The sequence below is a fragment of the Pleurodeles waltl genome, chromosome 7 (genome assembly GCF_031143425.1).
Source record: "Pleurodeles waltl isolate 20211129_DDA chromosome 7, aPleWal1.hap1.20221129, whole genome shotgun sequence".
Classification (NCBI taxonomy): domain Eukaryota; kingdom Metazoa; phylum Chordata; class Amphibia; order Caudata; family Salamandridae; genus Pleurodeles; species Pleurodeles waltl.
In genome coordinates this window covers 78,912,806-78,931,584 of record NC_090446.1, presented here as the reverse complement: position 1 = coordinate 78,931,584, position 18,779 = coordinate 78,912,806, and the positions used below count along the sequence as shown (strand labels likewise).

General features: G+C 44.4%; 1 protein-coding gene across 2 annotated transcripts in view; it reads left to right on the top strand.

Moving 5' to 3' along the window:
* Positions 1 to 9,980, top strand: part of LOC138303681 (solute carrier family 2, facilitated glucose transporter member 1-like) — a 91,439-nt gene extending 81,459 nt beyond the window's left edge. For both annotated transcript variants that reach the window (XM_069243008.1, XM_069243007.1), the window contains exons 10-11: positions 5,203 to 5,406; positions 8,621 to 9,980. In XM_069243008.1, the coding sequence (XP_069099109.1) occupies positions 5,203 to 5,406; positions 8,621 to 8,779 (363 nt within the window). In that variant the 3' untranslated portion in view covers positions 8,780 to 9,980. The remainder of the gene's footprint in view (positions 1 to 5,202; positions 5,407 to 8,620) is intronic.
* Positions 9,981 to 18,779: the final 8,799 nt, after the last annotated feature.

Below are 18,779 nucleotides of genomic sequence, written 5' to 3'. Positions count from 1 at the left end.
TCCTTGGTGCAATTACGTTAGAGCTAGTCTGACCAAATTGGGGTGGCCCACTTTTGGATGGTCTCTTATGATCTACCCAAAAATGCGGTACATATTGTAAAGGATGTATATTGGCGGTGGCTAAAATTGGGAAAACTAGCAGAGGTCCCTTTAGGTAGTTTGACAGACAAGTTCACATCAATCAAATGTCATTACGAGTTTGAATCGTATATGGATCTGATCACACTCCCTCGAGCCCGCGCCCTTTACATCAGATTCAGGCTAGGCTCGTTACCGCTACGTTCTTTCACCTGTACTTGGTCTAAAGATGATCCTCAGGCCAATTTTTGCCCGATGGGCTGCGGCCTTCCCGAATGTAGTGCACACGTACTATTCCATTGTCCTGCTTATGATAAACAACGAATCAAATGGATTGTACCTCTTTGTAGAATCATGGGCTTCCAAAATTGGTTTGCAGCCCTTAGAATTTTTAGGTCTAATACCCAGGGCGTGGTGGCATTTGCTTTAGCCAGCTACTTAGATGAAATCTGGCGTGCTAGAACAAAAACGTTAAAGCCATTTCATAAATAGGAGCCTATAATGGGAATGTATTGTACTTTTATCCTACTTATTGTTTTTAGCTAGGAATATATTTGATCTATGATATTTTTGTATGAAAAACTTTGCACTTTTGCACGATTCTATAATACGGCACGATTTTTAAAGGGAAAATGTTTTATATTCTAGGATTTTTATACATAGTTTATTTTTGTAAAATTGTGAATTTGTGATGCGCTTTTATGGTACTTGTGTTTTACCGAAATAAAGTTAACAATGATGATGAATATGCCCCTTTCTGTCTAGGTCATCTCTGGGTCCCCACACTAGGTTAATGGGGACCACAAAACAATAACCTCTACCACCATTCAATGTCTTTTTAAAGATTCTCTTGGCTGGAACCTTTGTTTTCTAGCTGGGACCACCTTCAAAACATTGATCACACCGTGCTCTTTCTGTCTACACCATTTATGGGTCCCTACATTCGAGTGGACTCCAAAATATTAACTCCTCCCACCATTCAATGTCATTTAAGCTTTCTCATGGTTAAAACTTTAGTTTTATAGCTATAAGAAGTTTTGTTTTTAAAGACCTTGGTTGCAATATCACTGTAGTAGATCTGTCGCCCATACAAATGCTTTCCAGGGGCTTATTATATGGTTACATTGCATTACTTTCTCCTGTTTTGTTTTTCATGGGTTTATGCTTTCTGAGGTTTAACAATACGGTTACATTACCATGTTTCTTACAAATGATATTTTTGTTATGGTTCCCCCTACAGGCTGTTTTTAGCATTACAGTCTAATGCCAAACGTATATTTCTGATAAAGGTTTAAATGATAACGGTATATGTTGTAATAATCTCTCCTTATTACAGTTATGACCATAATTTAGGCCAATTTAAGATCCTTATTAGAATATGATTGTTTGAACACACTTGATATGTTTGGGTGACCCTTCTAGTTTATTTCTCCTCTGTGGCTGTCTTGTGTCTTTTTGGGGAATTGTGTTACCCAGTCAGTAGCTCTGATGGTGAGGTGGTGATAGCGGTATTCTGTTGGAATTAGCATGAAAGATTTAAATTAGGATGCTAAATGGCAACATTTTCATTTTTTGCTGCAGATAGAGGAAGAAGTTAAATGGAAGTGCTTTAGTTATATGCATGGCCACTTGAAATATATGGCAGGAAAAGACGGAATTATGAGGCAGGTTTGACCAATTTATGTGACAAGAAAATCTAGCTATGAATGCCAATAGCTCTAACTCAAGTACATGGGAGACCTATTGCATTGCAAATGTTTGTTTTTTAAGTCTCTCACTTCCCAGTTTGAAAATAGTGGCATTACGCTACACTCACCCGTTGCCTCCTTCACCGCATCTGCCTGAGTTCCTTCTTCTCACAGCTGGCTCTGCTTCTCAACTTCTGCTGGGGGCTTTAAGCTCTGCATCAAGGTAAAGAATGGAGAGGTTAAGGGAGTCTTCCCGTTGTGTTTTCCATCATTGAACTTGGAAGGGGCCTAAGGCCAGGGCCCCTGCTTCTTTCCCTTCCTTCCACAGCCTTACCATGCCACCACCCCCATTAATTCGGAGTGTGCAAAATAGCCACTGTATTGTTGTCACTAGGTTGTTCACAGTTTGACTCTTTGGAGTAATCACGCTGATTGCCAGTAACCAGTGCATGCCTGTGGATTGCACCTCTGTCACTCCTGGGTGGGGTCTAGGGAGCATTGTCTATACAGCATTAGTATGGATGCCTGCATCGAGTGCCTGCCTGTGGGTTGCACCTCTGTCACTCCTGGGTGGTCTCTATGGGGCATTGTTCATAAAGCATTAGTGTGGATGCCAGCATCGAATGCATGCCTGTGGATCGCACCTCTGTCCCTCCTGTGTGGGCTCTAGGGAGCCTTGTTAAAACAGCATTAGTGTGGATGCCTGCATCGAGTGCATGCCTGTTGATTGCACCTCTGTCACTCCTTAGTGGACTCTCAGGAGCATTGTCTATACAGCATTAGTGTGGATACCAGCATTGAGTGCATGCCTGTGGATGACACCTCTGTCACTCCTGAGTAGCACAATGGAGCATTGTCTATACAGCATTGGTGTGGATGCCTGCATCGAGTGCATGCCTGTGGATTTCACCTCTGTCACTCCTTGTTGGACTGTATGGAGCATTGTCTATACAGCATTAGTGTGGATGCCTGCATTGAGTGCATGCCTATGAATCGCACCACTGTCACTCCTCGGTAGCACTATGGAGCATTTTCTATATAGCATTGGTGTGAATGCCTGCATCTAGTGCCTGCCTGTGGATTGCACCTCTATCACTCCTGGGTGGTCTCTATGGAGCATTCTTCATACAGCATTAGTGTGGATGCCTGCATTGAGTGCATGCCTATGAATCGCACCACTGTCACTCCTCGGTAGCACTATGGAGCATTTTCTATATAGCATTGGTGTGAATGCCTACATCGAGTGCCTGCCTGTGGATTGCACCTCTATCACTCCTGGGTGGTCTCTATGGAGCATTGTTCATACAGTATTAGTGTGGATGCCTGCATCGAGTGCATGCCTGTGGGTTGTGCCTCTGTCACTCCTGGGTGGTCTCTATGGAGCATTGTCTATACAGCATTAGTGTGGATGCCAGCATCGAGTGAATGTCTGTGGATAGCATCTCTGTTACTCTTGAGTGGGCTCTAGGGAGCCCTGTCTATACCACATTAGTGTGGACGCCAGCATCGAGTGAATGTCTGTGGATAGCATCTCTGTTACTCTTGGGTGGGCTCTAGGGCGCCCTGTCTATACCGCATTAGTGTGGATGCCTGCGTTGAGTGCATGCCTGTGGATCGAACCTGTGTCACTCCGGTGTGGGCTCTAGGGAGCTTGTCTATACAGCATTAGTGTAAATGGATCCCTGCATTGAGTGCATGCCTATAGATTGCACCTCTGTCACTCCTGTGTGGGCTCTATGGAGCTTTGTCTATACATGTTGCGCCGCTGCAAGTGGCACGAGCCGAACATTTGGCTCGGGCCGCAACACGCGTTTCCCTGACGCGGCGCGCCCCCAGTCTGCTGTGTGCTTTCCGAGGCCCCAAATTGGGCATGGGGCCTCGCTCTTTTGCTGTGCACTGCGTTTTCAGGCATTTCTGACCCCCACTCACCTGTTCTTTTCTTCTCTTTTTTCTTTTCTTCTCTTCTTCTTTTTCTTCTTTTCTGGGACATCTGGTTGTGCCTTCCTTTATGTTTTTTCCCCCTTCCCATGTTACCTTTCTCTTCCCAGCATTCCTTGTTCCCTATTCTTTATGGTTCCTAGTCCATTCTGTTCTATGTACTTTTCCCTATCTAAGATGGTGTCCTTTCACTTCCTGTTGGTCGTTTCCTGTTTGTTGGTATTTAAGGGCTGTGATTCTTTCTCTCCTTGTGCTGCAACACTTTCTGTTTGGATGGTGTCTTCGCTCCTGCTTCCTCGTATTCTTGTGCTGGTTCTCGACAGTACTTTTTCCTGTATTTTCTCTTGTTGATATCTCTTCCTTTTTGTTCCTGCTTTAGGAACATATCTTTGTGGAGGTTTTTTCCCCTTTTCTGTTTTTTTTTCCCACTGGCCTACTTCTGAGGGACACGGCCTGCTCTTGGCGTACCCATTGCCTGCAGCACCGTGGCTACCAGAAAGAGTCGCCCCTACTTGGGCCAAGGCCGAACATTCAAGAACAGGATCCACGCCACTTGCTGTGCGGCCTCCAGGGTAAAGCAGCACATAAGTCATGACAATACATCATTTTTGTCACTTCTGATTGGGTTTAAAAGAAGATTTACCGTGCCTGTCTGTAACCCATTGAACTCTTAAGAGTTGTTTCTCAGCTACTCAATCTTAACCACAAACCATAAGCTTCTCCCACGTGGAATGGTAGGTCAGTCCCCATGAGCAGCGGTCTCTCACATTACTTCATGCAAAAGTACAATTGCAGGATATCATACACACGAATGTCCCCTGGGCATGGCCATTGGGGCCTGCATCGCCTTACACTGTGTCGGGGGCGTTCCATGGGTGTTGCAGAGGATTTTCCCACGCAACACCCATGGGTTTTGATGCATTCCCAGATTCACAAGGCAAGGTTAACCTAGGAATGCATCAAAATCTTACTCCTCCCCTGGACAGGCGCAAAGAGGAGAAATGTCTTTATTTCTCCTTGTTTTTTTCCTCTTCCTGAATGTGCTGCGTTCTGCAGCACACAGAGAAAGAGGAAAACGCCTCCATGGATTGTTTTGTGCAGGAAGGTGCCCCTTCCTGCACAATAAAATCCTGCATGCTACGTGGGCACCCTTGCACTATGATGCAAGGGTTCCTACATTGGCACTAGTCAGCAGACTGCGCCAGTACAGGGGGAAGGGACAGAAATGCAACAATATCTCATAAATACGGTGCATTGCTGCTGTTTCAAATTGGGTTAGAACAGTGCAGCAAAAATACTTGCAGTGCTTCCCTACGTCAGTTTGTTGTAAATATGCCCCAAGGTCTTCTAATCTACGAATAGACTTGTCTCTCAGAATGGTCTAAAACTGCAAGAAGGTTTTATTTCATGAGCCACTTCCCTCCACAGTGTTACTCCAACAGGTCTTGCAGAAGTCACACAAATAGATTTATTTTAATAGAACCACTTTCTTCTGCAGAGTGAGGTCCCATGGATGAGTTACCCACTGGTCCTGGCTGTCTTCACCTTTGTGGCTTTCTACGAGATGGGTCCGGGTCCCATTTCCTGGTACATCACCGCAGAGCTCTTCAGTCAGTCGGCTCGGCCTGTGGCCATGGGGGTGGCCAGCAGCTGGAACTGGCTCAACAAGTTCTTCGTGGGAATGTTCTACCAGCCGCTCCGGGTAGGAGAAAGGACTGGGTGATAGGTCTTTATTTATCTCACTTTTTGTTAGTACTTTCTCTAACTCCTTTAACTTTCTTCTCTCTGCTATTAGTGGCCCCTTTCTAATTTCCTGCTCTCGCTCCCCCGCCTCTCTTTTTTCTTTATTTCAGTCCTTCATTATTTTTTATTCTTTCTTGTTTTTTAATTGCACATAATTATTCGTTCTACCCTTTTCCCCCTGCATTTTCTTTCCAAGCTTTTTTCTTTTTTTGTGCTTTTTCTCTTTACTTCTAAATGATGCATTTTTCTTCATATTTGCAATCATCCATATCATTTAGACTTTCTCTTTTTATTGATGGATTTTCTATTTTCTTTCTTTTGGAACACCCAACTTCTTTTGTTTCCTTTTCCCTGATCTAGTTCTTTCTATGTTCTGTTTTTATTCAATTCCAAATTTAGTATTTTTTTTCAGACTTTGGCGGTCATTCCAACCGCGGCATGCGGTAACCGCCATATTGCCGCTCCGCGGTCAATAGACCGCTGGGGCCATTTCAACTTTCCTGCTGGGCCGGCGGGCGCTAGCCAAGTTAGCGCCCGCCGGCCCAGCGGGAAAGGGGCCTGCAACACTGAAGCCGGCTCCGAATGGAGCCAGCGGTGTTGCAGGTGTGCGACGGGTGCAGTTGCACCCGTCGCGCTTTTCACTGTCTGCTAGGCAGACAGTGAAAAGCAGGCTGGGGCCCTGTTAGGGGGCCCCTGCACTGCCCATGCCAGTGGCATGGGCAGTGCAGGGGCCCCCAGGGGCCCCAGGACACCTGTTCCCGCCAGCCTGTTCCTGGCGGTGAAGACTGCCAGAAACAGGCTGGCGGGAAGAGGGTCAGAATCCCCATGGCGGCGCTGCTTGCAGCGCCGCCATGGCGGATTTGGCCAACCGGGGGAAATCCGGCAGGAAACCGCCGGACCCGGTTTTAGCCGCTGTCAGAATGGCCCAGGAAGCACCGCCAGCCTGTTGGCGGTGCTTCCGTCATTTTAGCCATGGCGGTCTCGGACCGCCAGGGTTAGAATGACCCCCTTTGTCCTTTATTTTTGTATTTTGCATATTCTTTTTTGTTGCTTTTTTCCAGAATGTGCTCACCTCTATCTTGCCTTTTGTACTTTTTTCTTTCCCAGTATCTCTATGTTTAACTTTCTTCCTTTCTTTCTGTCTTTCTGTTTCTTTCTTTTCGTTTCTCTTTCTTTTTCTTTTCAGAATTTTCTATCATTTTCTCTGTCCATTGTTAAATGAATTAGTTCTGCAGCTTTTTCATGTAAATTTCTTTGCATATATCTATCTATCTATCTATCTATCTATCTATCTATCTATCTATCTATCTATCTATCTATCTATCCATCTATCTATCTATAGCTATATCTTCCTTCTTTCTTTGACATCTTTCTCCTCCATCCTGTCTTCTTTTTCCCTCCCTTTCACTATCTTGTTTCTTCATTCCTTCATTTATTTTGCTATTTCTTTCACATTCATATATTTTGTTTTCCTATCTTTTCCTGGGTCTTTCGTTCCCTTTCTGTAGCTATTCATCCTTGCTTATCCTTACTTTCATTCTTTTTCTCAGTTTCTATATTCTTAGCCTCTCTTCCTTCTTTGTTAGTTTCTTTTGTCTATTGCCATTATTTCCATTTACTTTCGCCTATAAGTTATTTCTTCCTTTTTTCTAAAATATTTTCGTTTTTTCATTGTTCATTCCTTTGTCTTTCATTCATCCTTTTGTCTTTCATTCATGTATCACCCTCTGTCATTCTTTATTTCTTTGTATATGGTTCCTTCTTCCCTATTTTTCCTTTTATTTGTCATAAACCTAGTGAATATTTTTATGTTCTTGTTGGATTGACTTGTAGAAGAGAAGAAAGGAATATCTAAGAACACACAGGCTGCTGTGGGCACCCCAGGAATTTATTTTATTTTCTATTTGATTTGCTTTGTGTTGCTCAGAGAAGACAGACTGACACTCTTTTGGGTTACTTGAGTCATTTCTGATCATGGGTGGTCTATGCTTGATACTTACTGATGTTATGTTTCCTCATAATTTCATAGTTGGTGGTATGATCAGCTTCTATGAGTGAAAGTCTTATAAATGTGTATCAGGATTTAAGGGGTAACCAATTATTTTAGCACCTGATTTACAAGTGAACAGTAAATCTTAGGAAATAACACAAATTCATAATTATGTTATCACATTAAGGGCCATTCATATTACATCAGTTTTGGACTTTCTGCACACATATTGCAGTAATCATGTTTAATACCAGTTTTCTGAATTTTTTAGCACCAACCTGGTGATCTTGGAACAGGTCATGTTTTTTCCAGGTAATGTGAAATTCACATATATCAATAATCTGTAATACCACTTCTCTCACAGTTGCCAGAATTTGTTAAATGGGAAGTAATCCAATTACACCACATGTAACAGATTTCCATTGGAGTGTAAAAGGCTCATGGTATTGGAATTTCAAGGGGTCTTTTCTGTAGGATGGACAGCTCTAGGACACGTCTAGGTCACCAGAAGCCTGCCACCAAGTCCAGAGGCAACGTTTCTCCATGGTACTACACAGTCACCGACACAACTTTGCACATCCTATGGAAGCTTGCACTGTGGTAGTGAAAAGTTCTGTGACAGTGCCTGTAAGGCAATACTCTCTTCTAGTCGCTTTTTATTTAGTATTTTTTTATTCTAGAGGGGTGTTTATAGAATATGCACCTAGCCTCAGGTCAGAGAGCTATTTGCACAGGGAATAGTTATGTGATGATGTGATGATGAGAGTATGTTACGAAAGCAAGGATGAACATTTGATTGTAGAGGGTTGTGTTGTGTCAGCGTTTCTAGGTAAGAGGGTAAAAGTGTCAGTGTTTCTTTTTGGAAGTGTGCGTGTGTGCTGTGAATGCTGTGTGTGTTTGTTGGAGGTTCTTTCTAAGAGGTATGTCCGTGTCTTGAGTTCTTTATAAAAGAGTGTGTTTTGCAGGGGGATGTGTCTGTCATGAGTTCTTTGCAAGAAGGTACATTTGTCTGTGGTTCCTTGTACCACGGTATGTTGGTGTCCCGGGTTCTTTAAACCACACAGTGTCCGTTTCTGCTGATCCTTATAAGGGTGTGTGTGTATCAGGGGTTTTCTAAATCATGTTTTAATAGAAAGGTGTAATCATCTGTAACTCTTTCTTTCTATTCAACTTCTTCTTTTAGCATCTAATTGGCCCCTACGTCTTCCTCTGCTTCGCCATTATCCTACTGGGGTCTTTTGCCTACACCTTTTTCCGTGTTCCAGAGACACGTGGGCGCACCTTCGAGGAGATCGCTGCAGAGTTCCGCCAAGCTGATTCCATCTTGATGAGTAAACTTTAATGGAAGTAAAGGGGTGCCTTATAAATCCATAGTCTCCTCTCTGTGAGGTGCTGAGATTGACACTCAACCTTCTTCCCCGCTGGAATGTGGTGCACCTCAAACATTCCCACCTTCTTGCCTTGGAGGGGTAAAGGTTAGGGAAAATTTTCCAGTGAATCTTGCACCCTGATCAGAGCATGGTGGAGTGAAATAATCAGGTATCATGCACATTCTGCCGACATTTGTTCCTCTCTATCCAATGGTAACCAGGACCGACTGACTTTATCAAGGAGTTCTAGAAGTCGATTGGGTGGAAGGTCTGGGCTTCCCAATATCTATTCTTTTGTAAGATACATGAGTCGCTCCACTCAGGCCAGTTTTCTCAACTTTGGAGAGTCACCCTAGTGGAAGGATTTTCAAAGTGTCAATTGTCAGACGTTTCTTTAAACCTTAATGTTTGTTATTGGTTTGGCAGCATGGTTAAGACAAACACATCTTCAAAGTCCCTGAGTTATCAAGGACACCGCTCTTGTCCAAGGTCTAATGTGGAGCTCACTGTTACAACTTCAGGAGTTACCTGATGCCCAACTGAGCACCATGACCCTCCATCTATTCCAAGACGTCTGGAATCTCCTGTAACCCACGCCTTGGCTGGCCATTCCAGATGCTCACCCAGGATACTTGATCACAACACTGACCCTTGTGTTGAGCTACTTCCTTCTTCAACGTTAGGCCCGCATTGGAATTTAACATCTCACCCTGCACCCTTATTTCCAGTGCAACATTTGTATCCACAGAGCATCATTGCAAAGTTCAAAGTTCGATCCTCAAGCCACTGACTGTGTTATGAAATGTGAGACAACTTGAAAAAAGTTGATGGTACATAGCGTGATGCCTCTTTCCCCATTGCAGACTGTATATTCTACAGCCGAAGCAAACACTGTCTGGCCCAGCAAAATGAGCAAATGCTTTGGGGTTTGCTTAAACTGCTTCTACCCTATATATAAAGGAAAGCTGCGCGCTGTTCTCAGAATAAAAGAAATATTATTTTGCCCCAACTGAATGTTGAAGGATTGAACAGTTTATCCCCATTGAGGCTTTTGTCCCACACTCCACTACTGCTACCCTTATTTTTACAATGAAGTTCCAATAATGTGAGTACAGAAAAAACTTTTTTAGCGAAATACTCAATAAATGAGTTGACAAGTCTAGTGAGTGTGCACCTCAGCTAATTGTGTTTATCTGTCCAGGGAACATGGCCTGTGTGTGTTTGCAATACAAGTCAAGATTTAAGAACAGAAGGACGGAGACTTAGAAAAAATGGGGGGTATTTCATTTCCTCATTGCATTGCATTGAAGTGGTGGAAGTTTTAAGGTGGGCAGAAAGCTAAAATTAAGCCATTTTTGCTGTAAAAAATGTGAGTTCCCTCCTAAATTGTGTGGCCATGTATACCCCAGATGCATAGTTTCTGATTGACTCCTTGCTTTCTTTACACATGTAACCAGCTGTACCTTTCTGGCCAACAGCCCTTGGCCTCCAGAACTTTTTCAGCCCCTGCAATGCAATGACCTGCAATGTTATACACCAAACCACATGTCCCAAATTACAACCTAAATTTAATTTAAAGGCCTTGAAAGCCTGAAGGTGTGACACATGCCATAGGGCATTTGGCAGCTAAGAAGAGCCAGGCCCCCTTCTTGGGATATGCTGAGCTATCTACCTTCAGTGAAGTCACTGGGTCAGACCTCAGCCTGGTGGTTTGCTGCTCCGCCTACAAATTTAGCAGCAGCAACATGATCCACACTGACACACACACATGCATTTTTAATACTGTGTTTTTAATTTCTAACACCACACGAATTTGAATACTGGGATGTGATGCTCAGAGGACAACAGTAAATCTTTGCCAATAACATGTGAGATAACATGACACCAGCTCAGGGTACGTGCTCCCAACTGACCAAGATACTGAAGCTCCCCTTCATCTGAGACAGTTCACAGCACCAATCAGCTAACCTACCTATAATACCTGGTAATGTATGGCTGCTCAAGACTAGAAGGATCACCAAAGTGGCTTTATGAGCACCTGAAAGAGAGCATCACTGTCCGGTGGTTGCACTCTAATGCATCACCCCACTCTTCTCACAGTCACTGCTTTCTTTTGACATTTATGCTTTTCAGTGTGAGTCAAACAGGCCCAAAGATCTCTCTCTTTTGTGCAATAATTTCAACAGAAAAAAACATAATTCTTCATAAAAGTAGCCACAATATCTGAAGAGGCACTCAAGCTCATCCACCTGGCTGCACCCTTCTGCTAGCAGTCAATCAGCATAGTTGTTAGATTTGTCAGCCTTAGGGTAGTCTTCCCCCAAACCTTTTGCCTCTCCTTATTTTTCTGATCTTGTTTTTGTTTGCCCTAGAATTCTGTGCACAACATGTACAATGGACTTGTAGATTAAATGCTGCTTGTGGGCCTGCAGCACTAATTGGGCCACCCACTTAAGTAGATTTTTAAACGTGTCTTAGGCCGGCCACTCACCCTGTGTGTGCAGTTTTTGACTGCTATTTCGACCTGGACAAAAAAAAACTTTTGCCAGGCCCACACCTTCCTTTTTAGGCCACGCGCGCAGGCGCTTTGATCTGTTGTAAGTATTGTGGGATTTTAAACACTCCCACCCCACGCCCATCACTTTCACTCATTCATGGGCTTGTCTGTCAAAAATCCCTTGATGTCATTGGTAATTGCTTTACATTTGTCCTGCCTTGGGGCGGTTTTATTACCGTCTTGCAGACTGACCTTGTTACATGGATAATTGCACACTTGCCGGTATAATTCAGCTTGGGTGAACTATTGTTTTATTTTGTCTCTCCCTTTCGTACTCCATGGCAACCATGGCCCTCACAGCGCCAACAGCGCAAACTCTACCAGCGATATTGTAGCTGGTCACATTTTTCACACTGTTACCTATCAGAGTCATTTCTTTTGGGACCCCCCTTTCACACTCCTTAGCTTTCCCAAAAACACTTATAACTGATAAATGCTTTACTAAAAAACACAGAAATCCACAACGTGGCTCTCCAGGCACAGCAGGAGAGCCAATACTACAATATTCATGGTACTTGGGAAAAGTCACCTCATAATGCTTTGCAAGCATTCCTAAGACAATGGGACCACCACCAAAATGTTCAGCATGACACACTCTTTCTGTTTAGGTTATCTTTTGGTCCCCACACTGGGTTAATAGGGACCTGAAAATAATAACCCCTTCACCCATTCAGTCACTTTCTAAGCTCTCTGATGGCTGGAATTTTTGTTTTACAGTTTGGAGTAGTTCGTGTTCTAAGGGTCTTAGTACTTCAGTAGGCCTGCTAGGGCTGAAAATGTGTTAGGTACCACTGCCCAGATTTAAGACGGCTCTCTTGTGCCACATTGTCATAATTTTTATAACACTAATGTGACCCAATGAGGCTAAATTTGCCACGTCATATTTACAAAGTGGCGCGATGCATGCATTGCACCACTTTGTAACCCCTTGAGCAACATTATGCCTGAGCTAGGCATCATGTATGTAAGAGGGGCGTTCCCCTGCCCAGAGCTGGTGTTTAAAGGGGGCATACCATTTTTTCCAATGGGCCTCTATGTACTCTGCAGGATTATCACCAACATTTTGGTGCTACTCCTCCACAGTACATCAGTAGCGTCAAAATATTTTACGCTATTGCTATTACCCTGCACCATGGTGCACACATGATGGTGGTAGGGGGAGCTAAGGGGTGCAAGAAAAGTGGCTCTGCATTAGATGCAGCGCCACTTTTCTTAAATTTGGGCCTACGTTATCCAGGGGCTAAATATTTGGTTGCACTACATTATTTTGTAACATTCTATTTTCATGTGGTTATGCCCTCTCGGGCTAACTATATGATTACATGACCATGTTTCTTACAAATGATATATTTATTGTGGTGTCTTCCAGAGGCTGTTCTGAGCATTACAGTCAACATACTACAATATTTGCTGCACTCAGTTGTCCCATAATGCTTTGCAGGGCATTTTTTGACAAAACATTTTGCTCATAACTCAGCCTGTGGTGGTCCTAGGACAACAGGACCACCTTCAAAACGTTCACCACAACCTGTTCTTTCTGTCTAGATCATCTGTGGGTCCCCATTCTGGGTTAGTGGGGATCCCAAAATAATAATCCCTCCCGCCATGCAGTGCCTTTTTAACTTTTCTCGTGGTTGGAACTTTTGTTTTAAAGCTGAGAGTAGTTTGTGTTTTAAGAGTCTAGCCCTGAAAATGTGTAATGTACTAGGTCCTCTATGAGTTTAATATATGTTTGCACTGCAATACTTTCAGTCATTTTCTTTTCATGTGATTATGTCCTCTACGAGCTAATTATATAGTAGCATGACCATGCTTCTTACAAATGCTATTTCATTGTGGTGTTCTCCATTGGCTGTTCTGAGCATTACTGCCTAATGCCAAACATTTATTTCTTATTAAGGTTTTTATTGGGTTTTTATGATAATTGCATATGTTTTAATAATATCTCCTTATTGCAGTTACGACCATGATTCAGGCCAACCTAACATCCTTATTACACTTAAGACTGTTTGAACACTCTTGATATGTTTGGGTGACCCTTCTAGTTTATTTCTCTCATTACTCCTCTGTGGCTGTCTTGTTTTGGAAATTGTGTTAGCCAGCCAGCAAATCTGATGGTGGGGTGGTGAAATTGGTATTCTATTGGAATTTGCATAGCAAATTTTAATTAGGATGCTAAATGGCAACAGTTTGATTACCGGTTGAAGATAGAGAAAGAAGGTAAATGGAAGTGCTTAAGGTATGTGCAGGGTGTTAAAAATTGAGGTCTCTAGTAGGCACCACATTCCTACTTAGGGTAAGTCACAACACAATCCAAATTATCTTGTGCTCACCTGCTGGTATCTTGGCACAGAGCAGGCAGGTTTAACTTAGAAAGCAATGTGTAAGGTGTTTGTTCAATAACTCATTCATTCAGTAGCAAAGTGAAAACACCACATAAAGTAATCCACACCAGTTTAGAAAAATAGATACTATCTATCTGAATAAAAACAACTAAAATCTAATATGCACAAGTAGAGATATCACTTTTTAAAGGTTTAAAAGAGTCTCAATTCTTAAGAACCATTGGTTGTATCCTTGTAACACACAGTACCTGGAATGCGTCAAAAATAACGATGCAGAGGAGGGGATGCGTTGAAAAATAAGGCACAGCATCAGATATTCCCGAGCCGCACAGATCATGCGCTATTTTTTTCCCATGCTGCAAGGTGATGTGTCGATTTCCAGGAGTGCAGCCTTGGTTCATCACTGCAATGCAGGGATATTTTGAGGCCCAGGGACGATGCTGGGAAAATCCTGACACGCTGGTAAGAAGGAGCAGGGGCTGTGACTGTCTGTTAGGTGATGCAGCAAATTTTCAGCTGTGAGGCAGGCACTGCGTCTATTTCTGCAGGTGTTGCGTAAATCTTTCCAACGCACAGGGATTTTCTTCTCGGGCGTGAAGTCTTTGTGTCAGAGGCCAGCAGGCAGCAGGGCAACAAGCACCTCAGCAGTCATTCCCAGCAAAGCAGACCATGTGAGTCCTTTTTGCAGCCAGGTACTCCCTATGACAGAGTCCAGGTGTAGATCCAGAAGTGTCTGAATTGCGGGGGGGAGTCAGAGACCCAGTATATATACCCAAAAGTGCTCTTTGAAGTGGGGAAAACTTCAAAGAGGGGTCTTGAAGTGCCCAATTTCCCCTTCCTGCCCAGTTCTGTCTGCCAGGATCCCTGTGCAGGGTTATCAGTCCTTTGTGTGAAGGTAGGCCATTTTAAGTGTAAGAGAGAGCCCCTCCACCATTTCTGCCCCGGGAGACCCATTCAGTATGCAGATGTGACTGAGTGTCCTGTGTTTATGGCTGTATTGGTGGAATACGCAAGGGGAGCTGTCAACCAGCACAGACCAGACGTGGATTGGAGACAGGCTGTAAGGCACAAATGGCATTAGCTGCAGAGAAATGCCCACTTTCTAAAAATGGCATTTCTAAAATAGTAATATTAAATCCAACTTTACCAGTAAGCAGGATCTTCTATTACCATTCTGGCCATACCAAACATGACAGGCTATTCCTTTCAGATCAAAATCCGCCACTTAAAAGTATATAACGGTAGTTCTAATGCTGGCCTATGAGAGGAGCAGGCCTCACAGCAGTGAGAAACAAATTAGTGAGTTGTTCACTACTAGGCCATGTAAAACACATAAGTACATGTCCTGCCTTTTACTTACATAGCATGCCCTATGGGTTACCCAGGGCCTACATTAGGGGTGACTTATATGTAGAAAAAGTGGAGTTTAGGCTTGGCAAGTAGTTTTAAATGCCAAATGGAAGTGGCAGTGAAACTGCACACACAGGCCTTGCAATGGCAGGCCTGAGGCATGATTAAGGGGCTACTTATGTGGGCGGCACAATCAGTGCTGCAGGACCACTAGTAGCATTTAATTTACAGGCCCTGGGCACCTCTAGTGCACTTTACTAGGGACTTACAACTAAATTAAATATTCCAATGGGGTAGGAGCCAATGTCACCATGTTTAAGGGAGAGAGCACACGCACTTTAGCACTGGTCAGCAGTGGTAAAGTGCACAGAGTCCTGAAACCAGCAAATACAGGGTCAGCGAAATGGAGGGAGGCAGGCAAAAGGTTGGGAGATGTCAGGGCCACTGGAATTATGAGGCAGTAAAAGACCAATTTATGTGGCAAGAAAAGTCCAGTTGTGCATTTACAACACCAATAGCTCTAACTCAAGCAAATGTGAGACCTATTGCCTTGCAAATGCTTGTTAATACATATAGGTTGCCCCTATTGTAGGCCTTAAAGTGTCTACAGGGCAGGGTGTAATGTGTTTTAAAAGTAGGACATATATTTTCAAGTTTTACATGTACTGAATTGTTTTTTACTCTGGCAAGGCCTGCCTCTCCCATAGGATAACATTGGACTTACATTATTACATTTAATAAAGGTATCTTCCAAAAGGAAGTAGGTAAACACTGAATAATTCATGTTTGCTGTCTTTGGAATTATAATAAAAAAGAAACGGTTGTGGTAAAGTTGGATAGTGAGTTCCAGTTTTGAAATGCCACTTTTAGAAAGTTGGCATTTTTCCGCTTCAGCCACTTACTGCTTGCAACCTGTCACTGGGTCACGGATGGATGTAGTTGGCAGTTGGTCTTTGCATATTCCTCCTTGACTGCCACATACAATAGAGAACTTAGGTATGCCTGGATGGGCCATCCCTCTTTTGCATGAGTCACCTGAGGGGCTGTGGTCAGTCTCAATCGGGTTGCGAGTACCAAACAGGTATGGTCTCAGCTTCTTCAGTGCCCAGTCCACAGCAAAAGCTTCACTTTCTATAGCACTCCACCTTTGCTCCCTGTTGAGTAACCTCCTGGAGATGAAGTCTTGGCCCTCTTCATTAAGTTTTGAAAGTACCTTCCCTATGCCATGCTCTGAGGTGTTTGTCTGAATGATAAACTCCTTTGAGAAGTCAGGAGCCTTGAGCACAGTGGCTGTGCACATGGCCTGCTTAAAGGAGTCAAATGCTCTTGGCATGCCTCTGTCCAAAATCCCATTTCTTGGCTGCTTCTAAGAAGTCAGCTCCAACAAGGGGGCAGCAATGGTACCATATCCATTGACAAACCTCCAGTAGTACCCAGTGAGGCCCAAGAATGCTCCGACCTCAGAGGTTCTGGGGGCTCCCAGGCAATGATAGTTTCTATCTTTGCCTGGAGGAGCTTTACCTTATCCTGCTCACCAGATTTATGCAAAAGTGGTGCAGCGCGGTGCTCCACTAAAAAATAACAGCACCACGCTGTGCTACTTGTGAAACACTGGAGTGCGCCGTATTTAGAGGTTAGCGTTTCCACCTGCGTTGGTGCTGAATTAAGCTGTCTAGCACCCAAACGCAGGCATCCTTGCACCATAGTGCAAGGGTGTCTGTGTCGAGGGGATAGATTGTTTAGGTGCAGGAAGTTATCCCTTCCCGCACATAAACAAACTATAATGGTGATTTGGCACTTCTATGTGGGCTGCAAAATGCAGCATACATAGAAGTGCCAAAGTGTCATTTGGAATGATTGTTTATGTGCAGGAAGGGACACCTTCCTGCGAATAAACAATGGTCCATGGCATTTTGCTTCTATGTGTGCTGCAGAATGTAGCACACATAGGAAAAGCAAACAAAAAGGAGGAATAAAAGCATTCCTCCTCGTTTTGCTATCCTAACGCCACCCCTGTGGTGGCATTAGTTCTTGGCACTCCCTCAGGTTTATGGCTGTAGGAAAGTACCCTGTTTCCCCCATCTTCTTCCTGATGTCAGTGTGCTTGACTGTGTTCACTAGGATCCTGCTAACTAGGACCCCAGTGATTATGCACTCTCTCTCAAAAGTCTGTATTTCACTCCCAGTGATTATGCACTCTCTCTCAAAAGTCTGTATTTCACTCCCAGTTGGCATACTGGGGCCCCCTTATAAGTCCCTAGTACATGGTACCTAGGTACCCAGGGCATTGGGGTTCTAGGGGATCCCTATGGGCTGCAGCATATATTTTGCCACCCATACGGAGCCCATGCAACATCTTCTGCAGGACTGCCATTTCAGCCCGTGTGAAAGGGTGCAAGCACCCTTTCACTGCCATTTACACTGCACCAGGTCACTTATAAGACACCTCTATAGCAGGCCCTCCAGCCCTGAGGGCAGGGTGCAAGTACCTGTGTGTAAGGGCACCCCTGCACTAGCAGAGGTGCCCCCACGACCTCCAGGACCATTTTGCCAGACTTTGTGAGTGCGAGGACACCATTTTACGCGTGTACTGGACATAGATCACTGCCTATGACCAGCTACATAATGTTAACTCCGAACATAGGTATGTTTGGTATCAAACATGTTGGACTCATACCCCAAGGTTTTTGCAAGCATTGGTTGTATGATTCCATGCACTCTGGGTGCTCCTTAAAGGACCCCCAGCATTGCCATTTCAGCCTTCGGAGGTTCTCCAGGCAGTCCCAATTGCTGCCACCTCACAGACAGGTTTCTGCTCTCCTGTTGCTTGAAAAGCTCGAGCCCAGGAAGGCAGAACAAAGCATTTCCTTTGGGAGAGAGGTGTTACAGGTTTGGGAGGGGTGGCCTCCCCAAGCCACTGGAAATGCTTTGAAGGGCACATTTGGCGCTCTCCTTGCATAATCCAGTTCACACTGGTTCAGGGACCCCCAGTCCCTGCTCTGGCATGAAAGTGGACAAAGGTAAGGGGAGTGACCACTCCCCTGTCCATCATCACCTCGGAGGTGGTGCTCAGAGCTCCTCCAGTGGGTCCCTGGGTTTTGCCCTCTTGAATTCAAGTTTGGCAGGGATCTCTGGGAGCATCTGAGTGCTCAGTGCCAGCAGGTGACGTCAGAGCCCTCCCCTGATAGGTGCTTACCTGTTTAGCTGACCAATCCCCTTTACAGGGATACTTAGGGTGTCTCCTTTGGGTGGTTACTCAGATTTGGATTGCAAGACTCCAGCAGGAATCCTCTGCATCCTCCACTTCGACTTCTCACTGAATAAACTGCATCTGGACCCTCCAGGAACTCTACAAGCTGCAACAAAGAAGCATGACGCCTTCTACAACATTGTATTGCCTGCTCCTGCCAGCAACTGCAACTGTTTCCCGGTCGTGCATCCTCTGAAGACAGCCCGTCTTGAGCCTGCATCAGAAGAGCAAAGGAATCTCCTTTGGGGTAAAGGAGTCACTCCCCTGCGTCTGCAGGCACCAACTGCAACAACAACTGGCTGTGTGGATCCCCTCTCCTGCTGAGCTGTGTGGATCCTGCATCACAGGTGGTGGACTGAAGTGGTCCCGATGGTCTCACATCCAACTGTCCAACTTTGGTGGAGGTAAGAGCTTATCTCCCCAGGCAAGACAATACCCCCATGCACCGCGTGTTTTGCAGCTTCCAAGGC